The sequence below is a fragment of the Diadema antillarum genome, unplaced genomic scaffold (assembly GCF_040938485.1).
Source record: "Diadema antillarum isolate AM-2024a unplaced genomic scaffold, OU_Dant_1.0 seq00000183_RagTag, whole genome shotgun sequence".
NCBI lineage: Eukaryota > Metazoa > Echinodermata > Echinoidea > Diadematoida > Diadematidae > Diadema > Diadema antillarum.
Genome location: NW_027271250.1, coordinates 2,299,283 through 2,321,022, shown reverse-complemented (window position 1 = coordinate 2,321,022; position 21,740 = coordinate 2,299,283). Strand labels below are relative to the sequence as shown.

The 21,740-nt window shown below is 38.5% G+C and overlaps 1 protein-coding gene across 1 annotated transcript in view; it reads right to left on the bottom strand.

The window, feature by feature from the left end:
* The window catches only part of LOC139728561 (integrin beta-1-like), a 92,608-nt gene that overhangs the window by 48,441 nt on the left and 22,427 nt on the right, over positions 1–21,740 (bottom strand). The window contains exons 4-6 of the mRNA XM_071639498.1: positions 16,935–17,042; positions 11,090–11,177; positions 2,954–3,085 (exon numbers count right to left, since the gene is read on the bottom strand). Coding sequence (XP_071495599.1) covers positions 2,954–3,085; positions 11,090–11,177; positions 16,935–17,042 — 328 coding nt within the window. The remainder of the gene's footprint in view (positions 1–2,953; positions 3,086–11,089; positions 11,178–16,934; positions 17,043–21,740) is intronic.

The following is a 21,740-nucleotide window of genomic DNA, read 5'->3' as shown; positions in this document are numbered from 1 at the left end:
CACATGTATACTACTCGATGTTTATCTAACCTTTACCTTAAAGGGATGGCATAGTTTTGGTTGAGATGGGGATTCAGGTTTTAATTTTTTGCAAGATAATTAGAAACCACTTATATGAAATATAAAGGACCATACAATTCTTAGAGGAATGAAAAGTTTATTTGATTAAAATCAGTTTTAAATGGCTGAGATATCATAAAACTTAGATCCTGTTTACAGTGCGAGGCCAAATGGGCCAAATGCGCGGCCAATTTTAGTCTGGCTCCGAAACCCTCTGCCTGTACTATTTCGCTATTCAGGATATTAACCCTCTCAACGTCAAAAACTAGTATAGTTTAAGGTGGTTTTGTCCTGCAAAGGATTTTTCCTTCGGCAAAGGTCTTCGCCCGAACGGCGACTTTGTTGCCACGGAATCCGGTTGGCAAAGGGTCTGAAAACCAGACTATACCAAATTGCGTCTGTTTACAAGCAGAGCGCCACTACGACAAAATATTGAAAGGTTTGAATTAAAAGCGCGGCCGAGCCTGGCAGTGTAAACGGACAAAATTGCGGGGCTCAGCCCCACAAATTGAGGCTGGGCTTGGCCCAGCCCCGCGCTGTAAACGGGATCAAAGTGGTTCCAATAAAAGGTGGGTCCCAACATTTATTAGGACCACTTTGTTTTGCTTTGTTTGTGGACACTTCAACCATTTCAAGAATGACTTTCATCAAATAAACTCTGAAATCCTCTAGAACCACATGCTCTTTTATATGTCATATAAGTGATTTCTAATCATCTTGTAGAAAGTTAAAATCCAAAACCCCATCTCAACCAAGACTAAACCAGCCCTGTAACCTATAACGCTGTATGCAAATTACATGTGACTGACTGTAGGCATATACAAATTGTATATTCCAACTCAGACTTCCTCATTTATTACCAAAATATTAAAGAAGAACCAAAAAAAAAAAAAAAAATCACCCTTTCATTCATGGCACAAGGTAAAATAAAGTGGGATATCACAACAAATTGGAAGAACATACACAAATGCAGCACATTTATATGACTACTCTTCCCCCCCCCAAAAAAAAGTGATCAACAGCAATGGTGTTCAAAGGAGTGAAAGCAATCCCCATCGATTAGTAATCCTTTAGCCAGTCCCACTCTACCATTCCAGCGAAACTGTCAATTTATCAATCACAGTGAATCAGGGTACATGCTGTCTACTGGTATACTGTACCTTCCTAGCATTACAACATACCAGGAAGGAGGGGAGATAATATGATATTCAGCGGCTGGCACTGACAAAGTCTTATGGAGGTAACAGGCTGAACAGGACAAACTGACTGGTATTATCACGGTGGTCTACGTGAATCACAACTTGGGACTGACTGGGTGTCTATTCCACACCTCTCTGCACTAATGGCAGAATTACCACAACAGGCGAAATAATGAATTACAGAGTGAAATGAAGTTATTCATGATATCTGTTTCTTCTTGTGTCCTAAACAGGCCAGCTCTCAGTAAGTGATGGTTTAGATGACCCCGAATTTCAAACCATCAAACCATCGAAATATACCACTTGCAAATTCTAGATAATGCCAGTGTACGTAATCATACTTGCATTATGCCAACAAGCTCCATTGAATGTTTAAGAATGTTCTGTCACTGTAATGTAAAGAAACTGTTCGGGCATTATCTATAACATTGCATCATTACAACTCGATCCGTCTCTTACTATGTTGTTTTTCTCAGGTAACCTTTATCTGCTCATGCGCAGAATGTAACTCCGAAGTATGATCACTCGTACACAACTCTGAGGAAGTCTATAATTACAATTTGATCAAACACTCACTCAACACTTACGTGAATTCCTGTGAAATTATTGCAATGTTCCTAAATCCCACTGCTAGAAACAAATTAAAGTGTTATCACAGCTAAAGACAGACAGTACACATATATGTGTATAAGTGGGACTACAGTAAGGATGATCCCACAATGCAGTTGGAGATTGTTCCTTATTAACAATGAAGTGACAAAAGTTCACATTCCAAACTGCTACAATGTACTTCAGTAAATGATGCCAAGCAGATATAACAACTGCAATTCATGCCTGACATTCTTCACAGAATACCAAAGAGTAACGCAGAATGAAGACTTCTCTTAACTGACTTAATCAAACTTTTCTATCTCATGATGAGCAATACAAAGTCCGTGTAACTAAATGTCAACTTGAAGCAGAAATAATGATTCAAAACAAAACAAAAACAGGTTTTCTCCAGCTTTTTGAACACATACACTTGTGACTTTGGTGCTCCAAATTGGCATAAGGTATTCATACTGCAGTAACTACATGTACTGCAAACCCTGCAGCATCCAGAGCTTACTGCCAGAGTCACCTACCTGCAATATACAGAAGTCTCCTCTGATAGACAATAGCATGTGTTATCCACATCACGATTAAGATTATATGAACATAACCCTCCCCCCCCCCCCCCCCCAAAAAAAAAGGATAAAAAAGAGACAATGAAGTGAGAGTTAAGGTTGGGGCATTAGATAGGTAGCCTTGCCTCAAGATCAATGGTTATGTTCCTAGTAATGTTTAAAGTGATATTTGCATTCTCAAGCTACTGTTCCCAACCTATTCCCCATTTTTATAGTGCTCTGTGTACTTTATGTGTATACATGTGTATGTGGGGGGGGGGGGGGGGCATTTTGGGCGGAGAGTCTCATCCTTTTAGCCCAGACATTTTACATAATAGTGATGGGAGATGAGAGAAAAAAAGACAAAATAGGAAGAAGAACAAAAAGAAGAGGGGAAGAAAGAAAGAAGAAAAAGAAGAAGTAATATAGACAACAGAAATGAACATGTCAACCTCGAGTCTAGAAGCCACACCGACTAGAAAAAAAAAAAAGAGAGAGAGAAAGTCTGTATCCTTTTTCATTTCCTTCCATCTTCCATCAGATACATACCGAGAATGTCGCCCAAATCCATGAGTTTAGTCAGATCATCTTCCATAGACTTTGAAAGATCCATGACGTAGTAAAGATCCACGGGGTAATCCTCGGCCTGCCGAACTTGAAGTGTGACTTCTGTGGGCTTTCCTGTGAGACAGAGAATTTTGACACTTTTTTTATTTAATGGGAAAAAAAAAAATCAGTAACTCCAGACATTTGGCATGGAGATATTACATACACATAAATGTTTGTGCAGTGTAAGGAGAAATCAGACTTCAGGCCATGGCGTGGGTATTCGTGTACAAAATGACATCATTTCCTGCCGTGCTTTTTCCTATCATCAAATATAACCTCGAGTAGCCCGCAGCTGATTGCCGTCTAAAATTCCAAGAAACGTGATTTGTCAATGACAACTAGTATCCGTGTATTATGGTCTCCATTGGACACCAGGTTTTTTTAGAACTGCCTTATTGACATTGAGGAATGAAATTGATCCTTGATACAGATATTAATTTCTTTGAATGCTGTTAAAATCATGTCCTTGCAATATAGAATAATACAAAAGTCATGGCGTATGCGTTCACCACAACAAAGATACGAGTCGGAATAAGAGATAATATGCTGTATCCTTTACATCACAAAATCATAATCTTTTGATAACCTTGCAACGATTACTTCTTGGGAGAGAGGAGTTTTAGGCCCGGAGTTCATAGCAAAAATCTTGAAATCTGGTTCGTGATCAGGGTTACTTTTTTTATGAGTCAACATTCTTACTGTAAAGAGGAAATATAACTTTCTGGGTTGCAATTATTTGCATGTTATGAATGGTATGCTTACAGTTGTACTGGTCTAAATTTCGAGGCCTATCTAATATACTGTACCACAGTGCACAACAGCATGATAAAAAAAGTAAGGAGCGACATGCGCAGTGCATTGTGGGATATAAAATCTCAAGATCTTTTGTTGTCACTGCTCTGAGCAGCACACCTTTGCATCTTTTTGGGGAAAAAAAATCACACTAATTTGTGAGATTTGGATCACGTCCCAGATCTCACAAAAATATGTATTATTTCTTTCCTCGCTGTAAAAATTTTGAAATTTGGGTCGCCATCAGGATCAAGACGTGATATTAAACACATTATTTTGAGTGCAATGAGAATGGCATTGTTGACAAAACATATGATATCCACAATGAGTTGCAGTGCAAACCAACCTAGGAAGAGTTGTGAGACGATAACACTAATACCACAATTACATTCATCAAATTACAGTTTTAATTTTCCTACACAATCAGCAGCCTCGAACTAGATTTTATTCTCTGAAGTCCTTTGTGTTCTATTTTTTCGGAAACTTTCATTATTTTTTTTTAGACTTTTAGCAAGAATTAAAGCAGGAAGTCTAAAATATACCAGGGAAATTTGACACAGTGGCCGCAAACCAAGTTCGCATGGCTGCCTCTTGTTGCACGGAGGCAAAATGCGTTTGGGACACTGAACCTACAATTGTATAAATTTGTGTACAAGGCCTACATGCCCGTTCTCTTTTTGTGTGTGTTTTCTTAAGTTTTTCCAATTGTTTGTTTTCTTGTATCTGGAAGATGAATGACATTATTTCATATCCGTTTTCATCTGTACCCCCATCCCCATGCATATGTACACCAAATGGGGTTAATCTTTGCTGTCAGACAGTATGCATGTATCATGCTTACCAAAACACACAACACACACATGCACATACACACATAAGTATGAATTCATAACAAAAGAACCAAATTACAAAGTATGTAGCATGTGACTGCAAATTGCTCTTTCAAAGAACACATGTACCAAGAGTATACTATGATAAACAGAACATTTACACTTGTAGCATTATTTGGTAACTTGGAAATTGGTGACTGACAAAAAAGTGCTGCTTCCATTTCAAAAATGAAAAGCCTCTAACCTCCCCCTCCCCCCCCCCCCAAAAAAAAAAAAGTCAGTCACAATATCCTATTATAATTCTGCATGTCAGCATCAATTGAATTGTGCTGAAAAGATCAATGGGTTAGTGGGGAAAAAATGTGCAATATATGCCATGTCAGCGAATTGACCCAATAAACTGCATGACCTGTCCGACTCTCAGCCGTCTGTCATCAATCCCTGACTAGCTAGGCCAAGTTGGAGCGCTTACCTCCCCCATGTTTTAAAGACCAGTGACCTCTACACATGGCCCTCTGGCCAAGGAGCTAGTACATCTATTTTAGGGAGCAAACATATCTGATGTATCAAACCAGTTTAACAATGACAACAACATTCAGACATATCTCAGCTCTATCTCTTTCTCTCTCTCTCTTTCTCTGGCTGCAAATCTCTGCAGACAAAACAAACAAACAAACAAAAACAAAATAAAACAAACAAAAACAATACTAAATACCCAAAGCCACTCTTATGCACAAGAAAAACAAACAAAACACACACACACACACACATGTATATATCCTACTTTTCTATGAACAAAAATCATAATTTGAAGAAAACAAATGAAATATTTGCATGTACATGTACCACGCATCCTAAAATCAAATCCCGGAGAAAAAAAGGTAAACATCATAAAATTATACTACTTGGCAGCTATGTCTCCCCACTCCTTCCTCTCCCATGTACATGGTATACAGCACCCTAATACAACATATGAAGCACTTTATTTCATGCCTTCCTGTGTGTACTCAGTAAAAATCTGTAACCCCCAGCTGCATGGTTGTTACAGATGCACAAATTACATGTACCATGATTAAAGTATAATGCATTTGGGTTTGACTGCTTTGAAGTGACAAAACAAATACAGTTTGCAGAATGTACAAGATGATTATAAGACTACGATTATCATCACTAGTGTTACCATCATCATCTTCATTATCATTCCCATAACTCCTGATGCTATTATCACTATCATCAGTATCACGATCGTTGTCATCATCGCAATCATTGTACTATCCTTCCTGTTATCATGATTATCTCGTTTGGAGCTTTACTGTCATCATCACAAATGCCACTGATCAGACTACCACCTCAAACTTTGCCGTCATCGCGATAAAGTACTGTAAAACGAGGAATGTTCGCGTGCATTTTAATTTCGCGAATTTCGCGAGCGCCAAGATTCGCGAAATTAAAATGCACGCGAAAGTTCTTGTCTACACTACATGCATTGAATGCTGGTGGCAGTTCGCGAAAATTTCATGCCGCAAAAAAGGCCATTGGCACCAATTCGCGAAAAATTCATGCCGCGAATATATCATGTTTTACAGTAATGCAGCGTGTAACAGGTTACGTGTTCCACAATTATTCATGCTCTGCAATTACTGACCTACCAGTGAAAGTGCCTACAAAAGAGTCATGTATACGTATGCAACTGATATGCTAGCACATGATTAAATAGCACATAAATGTATCTCTTTGTGAACTAAACATTTAATGAGGTACATCATATGTGAAGAAGTCACCTGAGGTTACTGAAAGGAAATCTGATCTGGCTACAAGCAATTCAAGCACATTTATATTTGGGGTTGAGATGTCTGGGGCTTCAGGTTTCCAACATTTTTAACGAGATAATTAGAGACTACTAATATGCAATACTGTAAAAGTGGTTTCTTTCACGGTGGTTTTATTTTCGCGCTTTTCGCGCTTTGAGGTTGAACCGCGAATTTAACATCACACGAAAATGTTTTGAACTCGCCGCTTGCTACAACGCTATTGCGCACAAGTACACACGAAGATTTCGCGCATTGAGTGTATCGATGGTCAACACATACACAGCGATACCACGCAATGTCGTAAGCATGTTATGAAGTACTCAAGAGACGGGATTTCAGGGAAGTCTGCATTTATTTTCTATTTCTATTTAATAAATAAAAGAATATTTGGTTTATAGTTTGGGTTTTCATGTGCAAAATAAAACAGTTTTTGCCGACTGTGAATTCACAGATTTTGCCAACCGCGAATTTAATCACACGCAAAAAAAGGCACTGATGGAAACCGCAAAAGTATCTGTATGAGAAAGAAACCACTTTTACAGTAGTAACGAGCATACAATTCTACACTTATATAATGAAAATTGGTTTTGATATGGCTGAGATATTCAAAAGCAAAGAGGTCCTAATATATGGTGGAACCCACCTTAATTAGGACCACTTTCTTTTGCTTTGTTTTTTTTTTATATATCTCAGCCATTTCAAAACCACTTTTCATCATACAAACTTTGAATTCCTCTAGGAATTGTGTGCTCTTTTATATTTCATAAGTGGTTTCTAATTATCTCACAAAAAGTTAAAATCTGAGTCTTCCACCGCAACCAAAACTAAGGGCCTACCATCCCTTTCAGATTGACTGTTCATGTGCACTGGTATTTGACCGCAATATATTGCTTTCTCTCTCTCTCTCTCTCTCTTCCCCTTTAAAACACACACACACATACACATACACATGCTTATAAGATAACAAAGATAAGTACCTTACACACCTAGATGCTAATGAAATAAATGAAAAAGGGAGGCACTAAAAGAATATCCATGAAGTAGTATTCATGGATATTGAGCTGGGTGGCCTGAACTGAATGGGCACTGCACATCTATAGAGGTAATCATAGCCTTATGTATTGATTGCACAATTAACAATGAACAGAGTATTATGTAAGTAGCACTTTGCATGCCCAGTATAACAAGCCTGCAATGTGCTGGAACAAAACACGCAATATAGCCATGGGTGCACTGTGTAAGCAATTCAAAGAATTACTTGAGAAAATAGGTCAGTGTACAGACTCAAGAATGTTAGTCATTATAAGTTTTCCCTTGCTACTCTCATTCACAAAGTACTTTTGACCCTCTGTCCAAAGATCATAGTGAAATAACAAAAGCTATCAGAGTTGGGAAATTACAAATTTGCATCTTCTCTGTTGGGGGTTACATGTGATTTAATTTGTGTACATGAGGATAAGGCAGAACATGACTTCTCTCAACCGCTATATCTGCATGCTTTTTATCACTTGAGCCTTGAGGATTCCAGTCCAAGGTTTATCAGGTACAGTGTCATAATGCTATTAAACATCAAGAAACACAAACAGTCTCTCCCAGATTTCCAAGGTAGACTCCACATTATCATGTGTACACTGTATTATTATATTCACTAAAGAGTCAGCTCACTTCTAACCACTTGAATGTGTGAAGTTACTCTCGGGTCTTCCTTGTACTTTTAGTTTCATTTTCCTGGCTGTAATTCACATGAAAACAGAAGATTCAGGAACTTTGTATGCAAACTGTCTTTATTTCTATATGATATCAAGTATTCATCTAGGCCCTACACTTCACGTGCAGCTCATGAATGTAAATGTTACTGTACATCTCCCCTTCAACACGAAAAATATAGGCCTACAAATATCATCAAGCATTTAGGACACTATACACAGTCACTGTTTCATTTCAGTTAATTTCAGTGTAAGGACCTTAGAAGGTAATGAAACAACATGATCGTATGGGCAAGAAAGTCAGTACATTGCATGAGGGTATGCCTATTAGATTTCACACTTGTTCTAATCCGTGGACCGAAAATAACTTATTAGTGGAAAAATGAGGAAAGAAAATGGAGTTCCATTGGGATTTGAACCATGGATTTGACTGCAAGTACTGTTGTGATTTTGGACCCGAATGTCCTGACTCAGACAAAGTGAGCTTCCACATCATTGTCTACCAAGGCTCAGATTTCAGGAACTTCAGAGCCTGCAATGACCACTTCCTACCAACTGAACCAACATGGTGGATATGCTGTAAACCTCACGTGACACGAGTTGACCCTTACAGTGTCTAGATGCTAACCACTTGCAATGTTCTCCGCATCACACTCGCCTGTACATAATCAACTGCAGTAAACAAACTTCAGAAATAGCCGTAAAATTCACTTCATCATTGTTCCCCACAGGCAAATCACTTTCAGACACACACGTTTGTGCACTCTTGTTTGGTTTACGTCGAAAACGAGATGCTAAGTCCTGAGAAGGGGCGGAGACCTAAGCACCTGTAGCTTCCCCCTGCTCCGGGTGAAAAAAGGCAGCCCCTGCTTCCTTTGATTCCTGGCGGCGATTATTAGCGGGCGGGCAGGCCAGATATTTATAAACCCCTAAACGCCAGGAAATATTAATTTTTATCGCAGCTCAGAGAACCCCATAGGCCTACGAGTCTGTCAGTTTTGAGCATGTGGGGAGGAGGAATCAGCCGGGGCTAAAAAGCCCCGCTCCAGATTTGACAACGTCATGTTCAGAGGTGACTAGAGAAAATAATCTCCCCCCTTTTTTTTTCTTCTTTAATGCTTATAAGACCCTTGGCGAGGGTCTGTGAGGAAGGAAGTGAATTGCAACATTTATGTAGACATGTTACCTCTCTTAAACACATTTGCAAACTCATAAAACATACAATGCACCAAGGTGGTGTTTTCTTTAGATTTCCTTCATAGTTTCACATCTACAAGTACATTGTATGTGAGAGGCCTACATAAAATAGTATTATACAGAAACCTTTCAGAATGCTCAAAAGGGTTTTTTTCTGTTCCTTTTTTCTTGGTATGGTATTTCCCAATACCATCATATCTCTTGTGAGCAAAAGAAAGGCATTTTGTAAATATAAGAAACTGTTCTTTATTGATATAACTTCTAAGAACTTCTTTCAACAATGACAACTTCAGGCTACTTTTCTCTATCACGAAAAAGGAACATAGTATTCAATACAATACCTTATGGCACATTGGATATGCAGACACAAGCAAACATATTCTTGACAAATTCTCATCTTATATTAGAGTGCATTACTATTATAATATGTTGTACTAACAATTGCTGACTGCACTTGATGTACAATTTAGCACGCTTTGCATTCGATTTTGACAAAACTGCCATACTATCCCACATTTGTATGAAAAAAAAAATAAAAAAAAGATAACAGCACACATTCACAAATTTTGTGCAATTCTAAGGTACATAATACTGGTTATGTTTTGAAAAAAAAGAAGAAATGAGTGTTGTGTGTGATTTTTTATACATTCCACCCAATGTTTTCTGGCCACATTGGGACTGGTGGCTATCTGGATTTAAAGGAAACCAAAACCGAAAGAGAAGTGTGGATTGAGTGAAAGCAGCAACATTAGTAGAGCACATCAATGAAAGTTTGAGGAAAATCGGACAATTGTTGCAAAAGTTATGAATTTTAAAAGTTTTGGTGTTGGAACTACTGGATAAGGAAACTACTTTGTTTCACTTTCCTAGCATAATGAAAGAGTACTTCATGAACTGCTTTCAGAAAGCAGGGGGAATAATTACTACCCTTGACATATGTCAGTATCAAGTTGATGGAATGTGTAATTTTCATGAAAAATTAATTTTTGTGGAATTCTCTTTACATTTTCTTTATATTGTTGTCCACACATGACCTCATGAACTCTAGTAGTCTCCTTTTCCAGTCATTACAACACCAAAACTTTAAAATTAATAACTTATGCATCGATTAAGTCTGATTTTCCTCAAACTTTCACTGATGTGTTCTACTGATGTTGCTGCTTTCACTCAATCCACATTGCTCTTTGGGTTTTGGTTTCCTTTAATTAAGGAAGATAAATGCTCAAGCAGGATGCTTTGTAGAAGTCATGTAGGGGGCATACACAAGTGATTGTCAATTTTTGCATTCTTCCTTGCTTACAAGGAAAAATATTCATACTTGGGAGGTCTCTTTCTCAAGCCTGCCTTATTAGAACATCAGACAAGCAGCACTCTTTTCCTTCCAGCAACAGACTTTTAGTGGGTATAAATATACATTGTATCACCATGATTGTTATTTGTGTATGTCTCAACTTTCTTACTGTCTAGCCTTTGCAAGAGAATTTATTACTGTTATTAGAATCGTAGTCTTATCCTGAAAATGCAACAGGCAGTTGTGTGCTAGTCTATGTCTAGATGAGAGAGAGAGATCCAAGAAAACTATGGTTGGATAGCTGAGGTTGGAGTTTGGAATTGAAATACACTGTACAATGTACATCATTTGTAGGGATATGCTTGTTCGCCATTTCTACACAAACTGAATGTAAAATATCACACGCCCACTTGGCTGTGATAATAACACAATACATCTGCTGCACCCACCTGGTCTGAGCTTCAAGCTGATCTGCTGGGGCTTGACCTGCACAGCATCTCCCTGGGCTGTTCCTCCCGCGTTGCTCAATGGGGCATCCTACACATCATCAATGGAAGAAATGTATATCATATGTCATTTAACTGAGAGCAACTCCATTGAACAAACAACCTTTTACCTTTCAGCCCATGATAGGTTCATTGTACACTTTTGGTAATAATCAAAGAAAATGTGATACCTCGGGTGTCTATTAATCAGCTGTCACTATTCTGGACACTGTAAAACGAGGAATGTTCGCGTGCATTTTAATTTCGCGAATTTTGCAAGCGCCAAGATTCACGAAATTATAATGCACACGAAATTTCTTGTCTACACTATATGCATTGAACGCTAGTGGCAATTCGCAAAAATCTCATGCAACGAAAAAGGCTGTCAGCGCCAATTCGCGAAAATTTGGTGCCGCCAGTATATCATGTTTAACAGTATGCCGCAGAACACTGGATAAACGAAGACAGAGCCTTTCTGCCAAAACTGACGATATGATCAAAGCAGAGACCATTACTGAATTTCAACGCTTAAAAATAATCAAAATCAACCCATGAGTAAACTTGAGGAAGTTGGTTGGCTCAATCATGCTTCCTAGTTCAAGTTCAAGTTCAAAATGGTCTGTCAATTAACACTTGGGGAAGCAGGCACTTTCTAGATTTGTACTGACTGCATGAACAAACTGTGTTCAAGTTGATAATCACAAGAAAATCAAACACACATGATGGGAAGTTTCATGAAAATGGGAAACAAACTAAAAAGATATTGGATTTGCAAGTTCACATGATTTTACCAAAAAACAAACAAACAAACAAACAAACAAACATTAGTTGCAACTGTACATATGCATACTACAATCTACAATAAAATGTAAGGTCGTGATGTCCTCACATACATTGTAACATGTGTTCCGTTGACCTGCACATTCAACAGTAAATTCAGCTGATTTTACTGGCAAGCATTACAATACCTATCACATGTTCTGCATGGATACCTTGACTGATGTACGATTGTACAAACTCATAATAGCCAAACAGAACTCATAGAAAAGCACTCCAGAATGTTTTGATTATGACAGCTATTGCTAAAGTGTGGAAAATGTTGCAGGATTGAGTTTATGCCGAGAAAAGAGGTGGAATTGTGCGATATAGGTCCTAAAACTTGTCTTGCACCTGGTTAAAAACAAGTGGCATACAATTGGTTATTACTACATGTATGCTCACTTCAGCTGATCAAATGATTAAGAACATTTGATACACATTAATAGATGACATTTCCTGAGTTTTCGTAATGCAAAGATCTATTCTAATCCGAAAAAAAAGTACTCATAAAATGGCATGTCAGGGTACCTTTTAACAACAGAATCTTCTCTACATCTCTCTGTGCAACTATCCATTTCCAATTTATAATAATAATGATAATAATATAAAAAAAAAAAATTCCAATCAAACTTAGCACGTTACTTCTTGATGTGATTGTTCAGGATACAGAATGGCAGTTGTTGTTTGTTTGTTTTTCTTTCTTTTTTTGCTTGCTTTTTTGGCAGTTTCAATAAAACAGAATGCCCTATTTTAAAAAAAAAAAAGAGGTGATCATGAAATATTATTACAGTTCACAAGCCTTTTATATTATCTTCACCATCCTTTAAAATAAAAATCAAGTGTCCCCTTATCTGATTTCTCTCATGTTACCCTATCACATTTTTGGTTGTCGTCTGACCTTCTGCATTTACAGGAAATTGACAGAGGAGAGAAAACAAATCTTTAACAGTTCTTATACCTGCGGTCAATGACTTGTTAAAACCAGATACCAGCAACATACTTGAGAATAATTTTGCAGGGGAAAAAAAATCTAAATTAATAGATAAGAATAGAGGAAGGTCCTCTACTCAGGCAAATAGCCAAACACAAACATACTTGAACTGAAAAGCCATAGAGTTAATTGAGGTTAAAAGATGGTCTTGCACTCCCACACTCCCAACAAATTATGGGACCCCCAAGACACTAAGGAGATCTGACCTCTTGCTTTTTTCTCCATCTCTCCCTCTCTATCTCTCCCTCTCTCTTCCTTTCACTCTCTATCTTCTCCTCCCTCTCAGCGTAACATTCTGTTATAATTGACCTTGTTTCTAGCTATGCTTGTAACTTTCATTTCCTTGTGGCAGGCTAGGTTACAGTTGTAAGTGATTGCCCATACAGCCTGCCACATTCACTCATTCAAGACAGTCTGCAAGATGCTTTGGGGTACTTACTATGACTGAATATTGTTGATACAGTTAACCAGTTCTACTGGAACTACTTGAGAACCAGTTCTAGTCTACTTTGTGTCTCTTGTTGAACTGTTGTTTTTTTTTTCTTTTATGGAAAATGAGTCTATGAGGAAGAGGGTTTCATAACCTACTGCTATATGGCTGCTCTCAACCACTATCGACAATGATTCTTTTGTCAAGATTCACACGAGAAGTCTTTTGTTGTAAACATTGCAATTTGGAAAACAATGAGAAGTGCACTCATATTCATATTCAGATCATCTTATAAAATATCTATACCGGAAGATCATGACGGTATCCATGGATAGCTGAACTGACCGCACCTTGACAACATGACAAATGAATACCATTTCTACCACTACATCACAGTGGCACACAAATTCTCTAAAGACATATTTGTTCAGTGAAGACTCCTAACAGGAAAAGAGGTGTATAGGACTAGCCCATTTTTTTTTTTACTTCAATATCAACAATATTACAGCCATTTAATTTTAAGTGGCCCTACAATTATTTTTCACATGATGAACCAGAAACAATGTTGGAAATACAAATTTCAGATATTATATCCATCAATCTATCTTGCTCTTTATCTATCTAAATTTTTATCTACATACATGTATACATATTACCAGATAAAACTGCACAAATATCAGACATTCTTGAGTTATACTGGTTAGAAAATACAATCATGCACCTAGACGCATGTCTACAATTGCATCAAATATATGTGACCCGCTACAACAAAAAGGTCCTAAAGTCGCGCACGGTTGAAGCCGTGAAAATCTAGTTTGAAGTCAGAGCATTAAAATTGGTCAAAACTTACGATATTCTGATTTTGATATATTATTGGAGTCTAACATGTCTTCTATCATCTGTCGAAATTTTGAAGCAAAATGATCAAAGGAAAGACCAAAAACTAGCGTTTTTCTGAGCCATGTTTTTTGGCGTTTCAACGAAGCACTGGTTCGAAAATTTGGATTGAGCGCCACAGATAGGTTCCGCCCCTAACAACGACCAGAGTGATCTCATTGGTCAGTTTGCTGCTTGCTGCTAACCGAAGCGTGAAGCTCGCACACTGCCCAGTCGACTGGTGCACGTGCCGGCGGGGCGCGCCATGCTCAGCCGCTTCTCACATTCTGGTCACTGATTGGTTGGTGAGGAGACCGCCGACGCTGATGTGCTTGAATGAACTCTTCGGGGGTTGCTAGGGCTTACCTTCTATTGTCCAGAGGTGAAAACTAACTTGCGTGTCCGTGATCGCGATTGCGTCGAAAGGAAGACTTTAAGGGCGCTTTTCTCAAAACAGTGATTTTCCAGACGCCTCGACATGCTCTCTTTTAAACATCGATATCTCAGCAGCCGATTATTGTTATAGAATATGTTATATATCAATTTAAAGCAGAAAGATTAGGGGATTATATCATGCAATTTTCAAATAATCGACCTACCCCGACTTTAGGATCATTTTGTTGTAGCGGGTCACATATTGACATACACAGTGCGCATTGGGTGCAGAAGATTTTTCTTTGTTGTTGTTGTTGTTTTTTTATAGAAGTCTCCCAAAACCATACAGAAGCTTTGATATAAGCGGTTCATTGTGTCTGTTGTGTTCCACACTTCCTTCGGGCAGGAAGTGATCACTGCCAGTGTAGTTCCCTCACAATCTGTCAAAATCCTGTGTGTGGGATCACACCATGAGTTCAGAAGCAAGAAGGACACTAACAACAGGCAAAATATGTCAAGTTAACACCCTTCTGCTCCTCAAACCCGCTTATCTATTTACACTCCATTTACCTTTGTGCACACCTATGACTCATAATTGCACTTTGGTTTCAAAATGCAAAATCTAGTTCTGAAATGAGCATGTGGTGTGATGGGGCAAGTTAAGTTGCACAGAACAATTCAGAATGTCTAGCCTCCAAACTAAAGGCTGTGTGTAAACACAATGAACACTTGCTTTTCTTCAAAAGATTGGTGAACGGATTATGCCTGCAGGTCCAACTAACAGATTCAGGGGACAACAATTCTTCATTCAAACAATTTTGATCTCAGTTAAAGTGAGTCACTCGTAAAACTCTTTCCACACAAAAATGAATACAAAAGGCATTCAAAATGTTTGAAGGACTCAGCCTGTGTGTGAGTAAAAACTCTTCACACTCAGAAGGGTATGTGAATTTTCATTTTATGTGGTTACATGTACCTACATTGTATGTCTACATACAAATATATAATTAGGAGTTAAAAGGGCCTGAGCTTTCGATACCAGCACAATCTTCGTCAGAGGCAAAATGACCTGTTATTTTTACTCCATTTTACTTCATTGGCACGCCACTATTGGATAAGCAGTTTTCAGCAGCTTTTTTTGCTATACTTAAATATATAATTAGATACATATGGATAGAAGGATAGATAAAACATAATGCCTCCGGCATCCTTTGGGCAGAGGTATAAAATCAGATACAGAGAATGTATACATTTATGTAATGTTCTGTACATACACCGGTTTGTCTTTCATTTCATGCCATTTCTTGGCTGTAATACTAAAGCTGTCATTCACTGCAGGTATGCATTACGAAGTATACCTAAGTATACCAGGAAAAAATAAGGTTTGTTGAATGTACATGTAACAACTAGGATAAGTTTCATTTCATGCTAACATGGAAGATACAACACAACTAAGTCACTTGCCTATGATGTGATTCTTGTTTCTCATAATGCAGGCTCATAAAGAAATCTATTGCAGTCAGCAATATTGCACATACTCGACATATGTTCCTACATGACCATTTAGGACTATTACTACCATCATTACTACTACTGGTACTACTGCTGCTGCTTCTACCACCACCAACTCTACTACTACTACTGCTGCTGCTGCTGCTGCTGCTGCTGCTACTACTACTACTACTACTACTACTACTGCAACTACTACCACTACTACTACAACTACTATCACTACTACTACTACTACTACTACTACTACTGACACTATTACTAGTATTACTACTAGTAATTCATTACTACTACATTTATGTAAACAAGAAGTATACATGACAATAGATGGAGGGTTGTGGTAATCAATTTGTATACCATTACAGGGCAAAATATCCAACCACTAATGAGATAATCTTTTTTCCTTTCTTCTTTAAAGAAAGAACAAATTTCTGGCTTTACGTCATACTGCAATAATACAAGCAGTTTTACAGCCGTAAAACTGCTTGGCATTTGACAATATCAATCACAAAAGCACAGAAGTGACGTTGATCAGTACCACAGCAATGAATGGTACAGTGTGTGTGGAGTTGTCTTGTACATTGCATAAAGCAGCTTGTGGACATTTAGAAACATAAAATTGCCTTAAACTCTACACATTTTTAAGAACTTATTTCTATTGTTTTATTCATATCATTTTTTACTATACTTTTTTTTTTTTTGGGGGGGGGGGGTTTGGGAAGGGGGGGGGTGAGAGGTGGGGAGGGTAATTAAATGATGATTCCATTTCCAAGTAGCTACCATGTAGCAGCAACTTTTGTGGCCCTTACCTGAAGTACTGTGACAGTGCTGTCGGGGTCGCTGATCTCAGCACAACTTTTCTGCCTCAGGTTAGTCACCAGGTCGCACCGTGCATTAATTGCCGTGTCTGTATAGTTCTGCAAAGGAAGCGAGACGGAAGAAATTTTACAACCCCCAACACCGTCATCGTCTCCAAACACTGACATAGTATTTTGAGTGCATCCAAGGAAGGAAAGCAAATATCAAATAATGCAAAGTTTGCACAAAAATTCTGACCATTTGCCTGAATCCACTTAAAAGGTACCAGTATCAGTGATAGAAGTGGAGTTTTGACTGCAAAAAAAAAAAAAAAAAAAAAAAAAAAAAACTTCGATTTTGACAAGAAACAGGGAAACTCTGAGATATAACACAATATTAGCACAGGGATAAGAAAAATAGCATCCAAAGAAAGACCACTCTCCACTTACAGATTCTCTGAATCTTGGGTATGGCTGGAAAAATACGTAAACCTGTCAGAACCAATGGCAATAAACACATGTATCCCACAATCAGACCAATCTGTGTTCACAACTCAGCTGTCATGACAACCATACATCAGCTTTCAAGACTTTTCATCATTGCCAGGGCAGTTGTTGTCATTGATAATTAATACAGCAGTGAGTCCCTTTCAAAAGAGATGCACTACATGGCTCTTCTGGTGCTTCTTCAGATAAGAGTATAAAGAGAACTTCTGACAAACTACTGGGATACTCACAATGAAACTAGAAATCAGATAAGTTTTATCACAAAGTTGATACATGTAACACCATCAAGCAACATTTACCTAATGAGATTTGATTTACAATGTGAATCAGAAGGGGGAAAAAAAGACTTAAATCAGGATGTTGCAAAATTGTAGCTTCTATACAATCAAACATTTCTACATGGTGTAGAAAGAACCACAGTGTACGGAATGGAATCTACCCATGCAACCTTGAGTGATATTACTCGCCAAAAAAACACAGAAGCACCTGCACAGCTGCAGCAGGCTGAGGTTAAATTACATATATTCAGAACAGTGAAGAAAGCATGGTGATGCCTGCATGCTCAAAAATATATATTTTTTTAAAAACCCAAAAAGGAAAAAAAAAACACAGCATACAAGTCAAAGACTCTCTCCTCTCTGGTAATGAGGAAAACAGCGGGCACGTGTGAAGTGAAGGAAGACGCCCTGACGAACGTCTCATTGGATTACGAGGGGAGGTCTGCCGCGGCGAGCATTTGTCGTCATTACTCCCGCCGTCGTCGTTACAGCATCGCCGGGGTGAAGAAATCTGTGAAAGTAATCACCTCTGATTAAGACAAACCTCCCTTATGAGCCCAAAAGTGCACGCTTTGCCTCCCTCGTGTTCACACATGGGTGCTTGTCACCGAGATCTGGGAAGTCGTCTTTCCCACCTGGCCATGCATCATTCAATACTCTTGCATGCTACTACAGCATCGTCTGCTTTTGCTATAGCCAGGAAAGGTGAGGGAGAGAAACGTTTCCAAATCAAATTTTGAAAGACGTTTCATTACACATCTGGGATATCATATCTGGACTTCTTTACAAGAGAAGAAGTTTAAAGCTCCCTGTCATACATTCAGAAACCATCCCTGACAGAGTCAATGAAACACTTTGCAGGGACTTTCTCGCCTCTGTATTTACCCTGTTCCCTGTCTCTTTTCTTCTTCTCTTTTATCTTACTACAACTACATTGTATAATACTATTTTGTGCAAGAGCAAAGTTACACTACGCAACAGCAACTGGAAAGTGAGCACAAGATTGTTATAAAGTCTGACAACTTGTAATACGTACGCAATTTTTATCATCAAAACACATGACAGTCGACCAAGAATCACATTTTGCACAGATTCCTGTGGAGTTTACTGATAGTTTAACAAAGGGCACTAAATTTGTAGAACAGCCACACATTGAGTATGTAACAGAGCCTACATTGGACACAAAGTACAAAGGGGAAGAATGCCATGTACTGTAGCTGCACCCCCTTCTGTCTTACAATCCAAAAGTGATCAAGGCTTTTCAAGTTTCGCTCTTTGTGATGATTTGGTCTCTAGTCATCATCAAACCTGCACTTTAGCTACATTGTACGGTCACAGGGCTGCTAACCGTGAGTTAGAGTTTGGAGTGAGACACTACCAGGGAGCAAAGAGACTGATAGGGGGAGGGGGAATGGTATTGAAGTTTACCCCCCCCCCCTCCCCTTTCATGACAGGAAGCTTTGACAATTTTACATGTTGCAATCTCGTGCATACACCATGATTTCAGCATATACATACAGTAGACTGGGTGAACCTGAGGGAAAATCTCGACACTTTGGGCCCGGGCATATCAAATGTTTGGAATATCAGGAATTTTGGGAGACTTGTTATTTTCACTTTATTTTCACATTAGTTTTGGGTGTTCAGCGTGGGAATTTGTTCATCAGAGTGAGTCAATTAGAACCGGGTGCATGAGAGTTAGCAGTCCTGCGGTTGGTACGTACACATTATTAGGAATAGTTTCAGAAAAGGAGATTTCTGTTTCAGTTTGTACTACATGAGATTGACTGTTTTGTCATGTGGAGAAACACACTTAAGAATACTGTCAACCTTCCCTCTTAATCACTCAAGAGCACTTGAGACAAGAAATAATTTTTCTTACCATTAAACACAAGGCTTTGATGAAGTTTACTGTAAAATATGCAAAGTTTCCATTCCTTGAATAGAAACAAATTTTCCTTGCTGGTAAAAAGTAACCCAACTATCTATATTTATAGGTCCTACTAGTTGAGTACCACACTCACATCTGTGTGGGCAGCTACTGGAAACTCGTTCCCAAGGTTACTGTGGTTTTGACGCACTCAGCTGACCAATCAAATCTCACACAAACGTGAATACACTGCATATTTACTGCATGGGAGATCATTCAGAACATGTTTTTAGACATTAATTATGACTAAAAATGGATAGAAATAAAACAAATTAACATACTAAGTGTCACTGAAGGGCAACTGATACAGCAGCTTCCAGGGTGAGAAATTGTCCCCCATTAAATGTCTCATTACAATCTCACTTCTGAAATGTGAAGAGGAAAAAATATACCCTCCAATGGACATACAATTACCAGTGTTGTGATGGAAGTAAGCATTACAAGGTAGGTTGTCACTTATAAAAGGTCAACACTACGCTAGCACAAACCATTTTTTTAATTTTTTTTTTTACAAGAGGAGATGAAACATCTCTAGCGTTTGCAAACAAATGTCCTACCAAATGCTCGGAATTACCACACAGATCATTAAAGATGAACAATGACATCAATATTATAAACAAATCCTCCTCATTTGTTCAAAATTCAGGAAGGACAAATGTGTGTTGAAACTACACATCTGGGTTACATAAAAGTGTACATGAAAGTGATTCAAACTGGTATCAGAAATCAAGACAACATAAAAATTGATCTGGCACACACAATGTCAAAGTATTATAAGACAAGAGACCCGGGGGTCTTGCGCTCATCTGAGTATCACAACTTCACCTTTCACTCAGTCACTAATCTAAATTACACACAGCTCTACGAAAATTTGACCACGCATTCTCAAGTAAAAGATGAAAATGTACAATTAGGGCCCAAATTTGGACGCACGACCCATGACGGATGCCGGACGAAGAACGATCGCAATAGCTCACTTGAGCCTTCGGCTCAGGTGAGCTAAAAAGGAACAGATGAATGAGTTTACAAACATGTCTTCAATTTGTATTTCAGCTTCATTTTGCAAAAGACAGGCCCCCTATGCATAAATGGATCTTTTCAGATAGAGTTATCAAATATGTCCTATACATGTGTCTACTAACAACATGAATTCCGAATAATTTGCGATGTACGTCATACATTGTACATGGTAACCCATTCACTTGAAAAAAGGTGGTCTTAACAACCATATTGAAAACTTTCGGTCATCTGCGAAGCCGCGCTTCCGCGCGAACGCTACAACACGTAAAACGGGTCAAAAATCGACGCATTTTTCCACAAAATCTGCCATAACTTTTAAACTATTTAAGAAGCAAACTTGGGGCGCCCGGATTCTGAATGTAGACACTTTAGGGATTATTTATGTGTTTATATCATTATTGTAACATTTGTAGTCGTGACGCAAATTTGATCAGAAAAGTACCTTATGAGTAGATTTGTCTATGGCGAACAGTCCAAATTTGACGAATTTGAGCATATTTTGCCGTCTTGCAATTCTTCCACACGGGATATCTCGAGAACGGAAAGTCGCACGAACTTGGGGCGCACGGTTTTAGAAAGTAGAGATTCTGCCCATTTTTGTGATATAAGAATCTTGTTCATTGGTTGAGCAGTCCTGACGCAAATAAGCAGTAAAGCTAGACTACCCAGTCACAATTGCTGTCATAGGGAACGTGTACAATCCACACAGAGCTATTACGTGACGAGACTACCAACGAAAATTTGAGCCGTTGACCTTCACTGTCTGCCGTCGTCAGCAGTGTGAATTCCTGTGATTTCAAGCTTTTGTTTCTCGCTAAATATCATTTTCAATGCAATAACAAGATACAGTTGTATGTGAGACATTATCTAGATACGTAGCAGCCTTATGAGCAACATAACTGCTGAGTTTGGGAGCAAAAACAACCAAATATATTTCACATTCCTTCTCATTTTTCGATGATGGCTCTAGTCGGACTGGTGCATTTTCTTCGGAGGTGGTAATAACGTAAGTAGGTGCAACGGTCGCTTGCCACCTGCTGTCTGCAATCGGGTGCTTATATACACGTGTTGTGCACAGGTAAT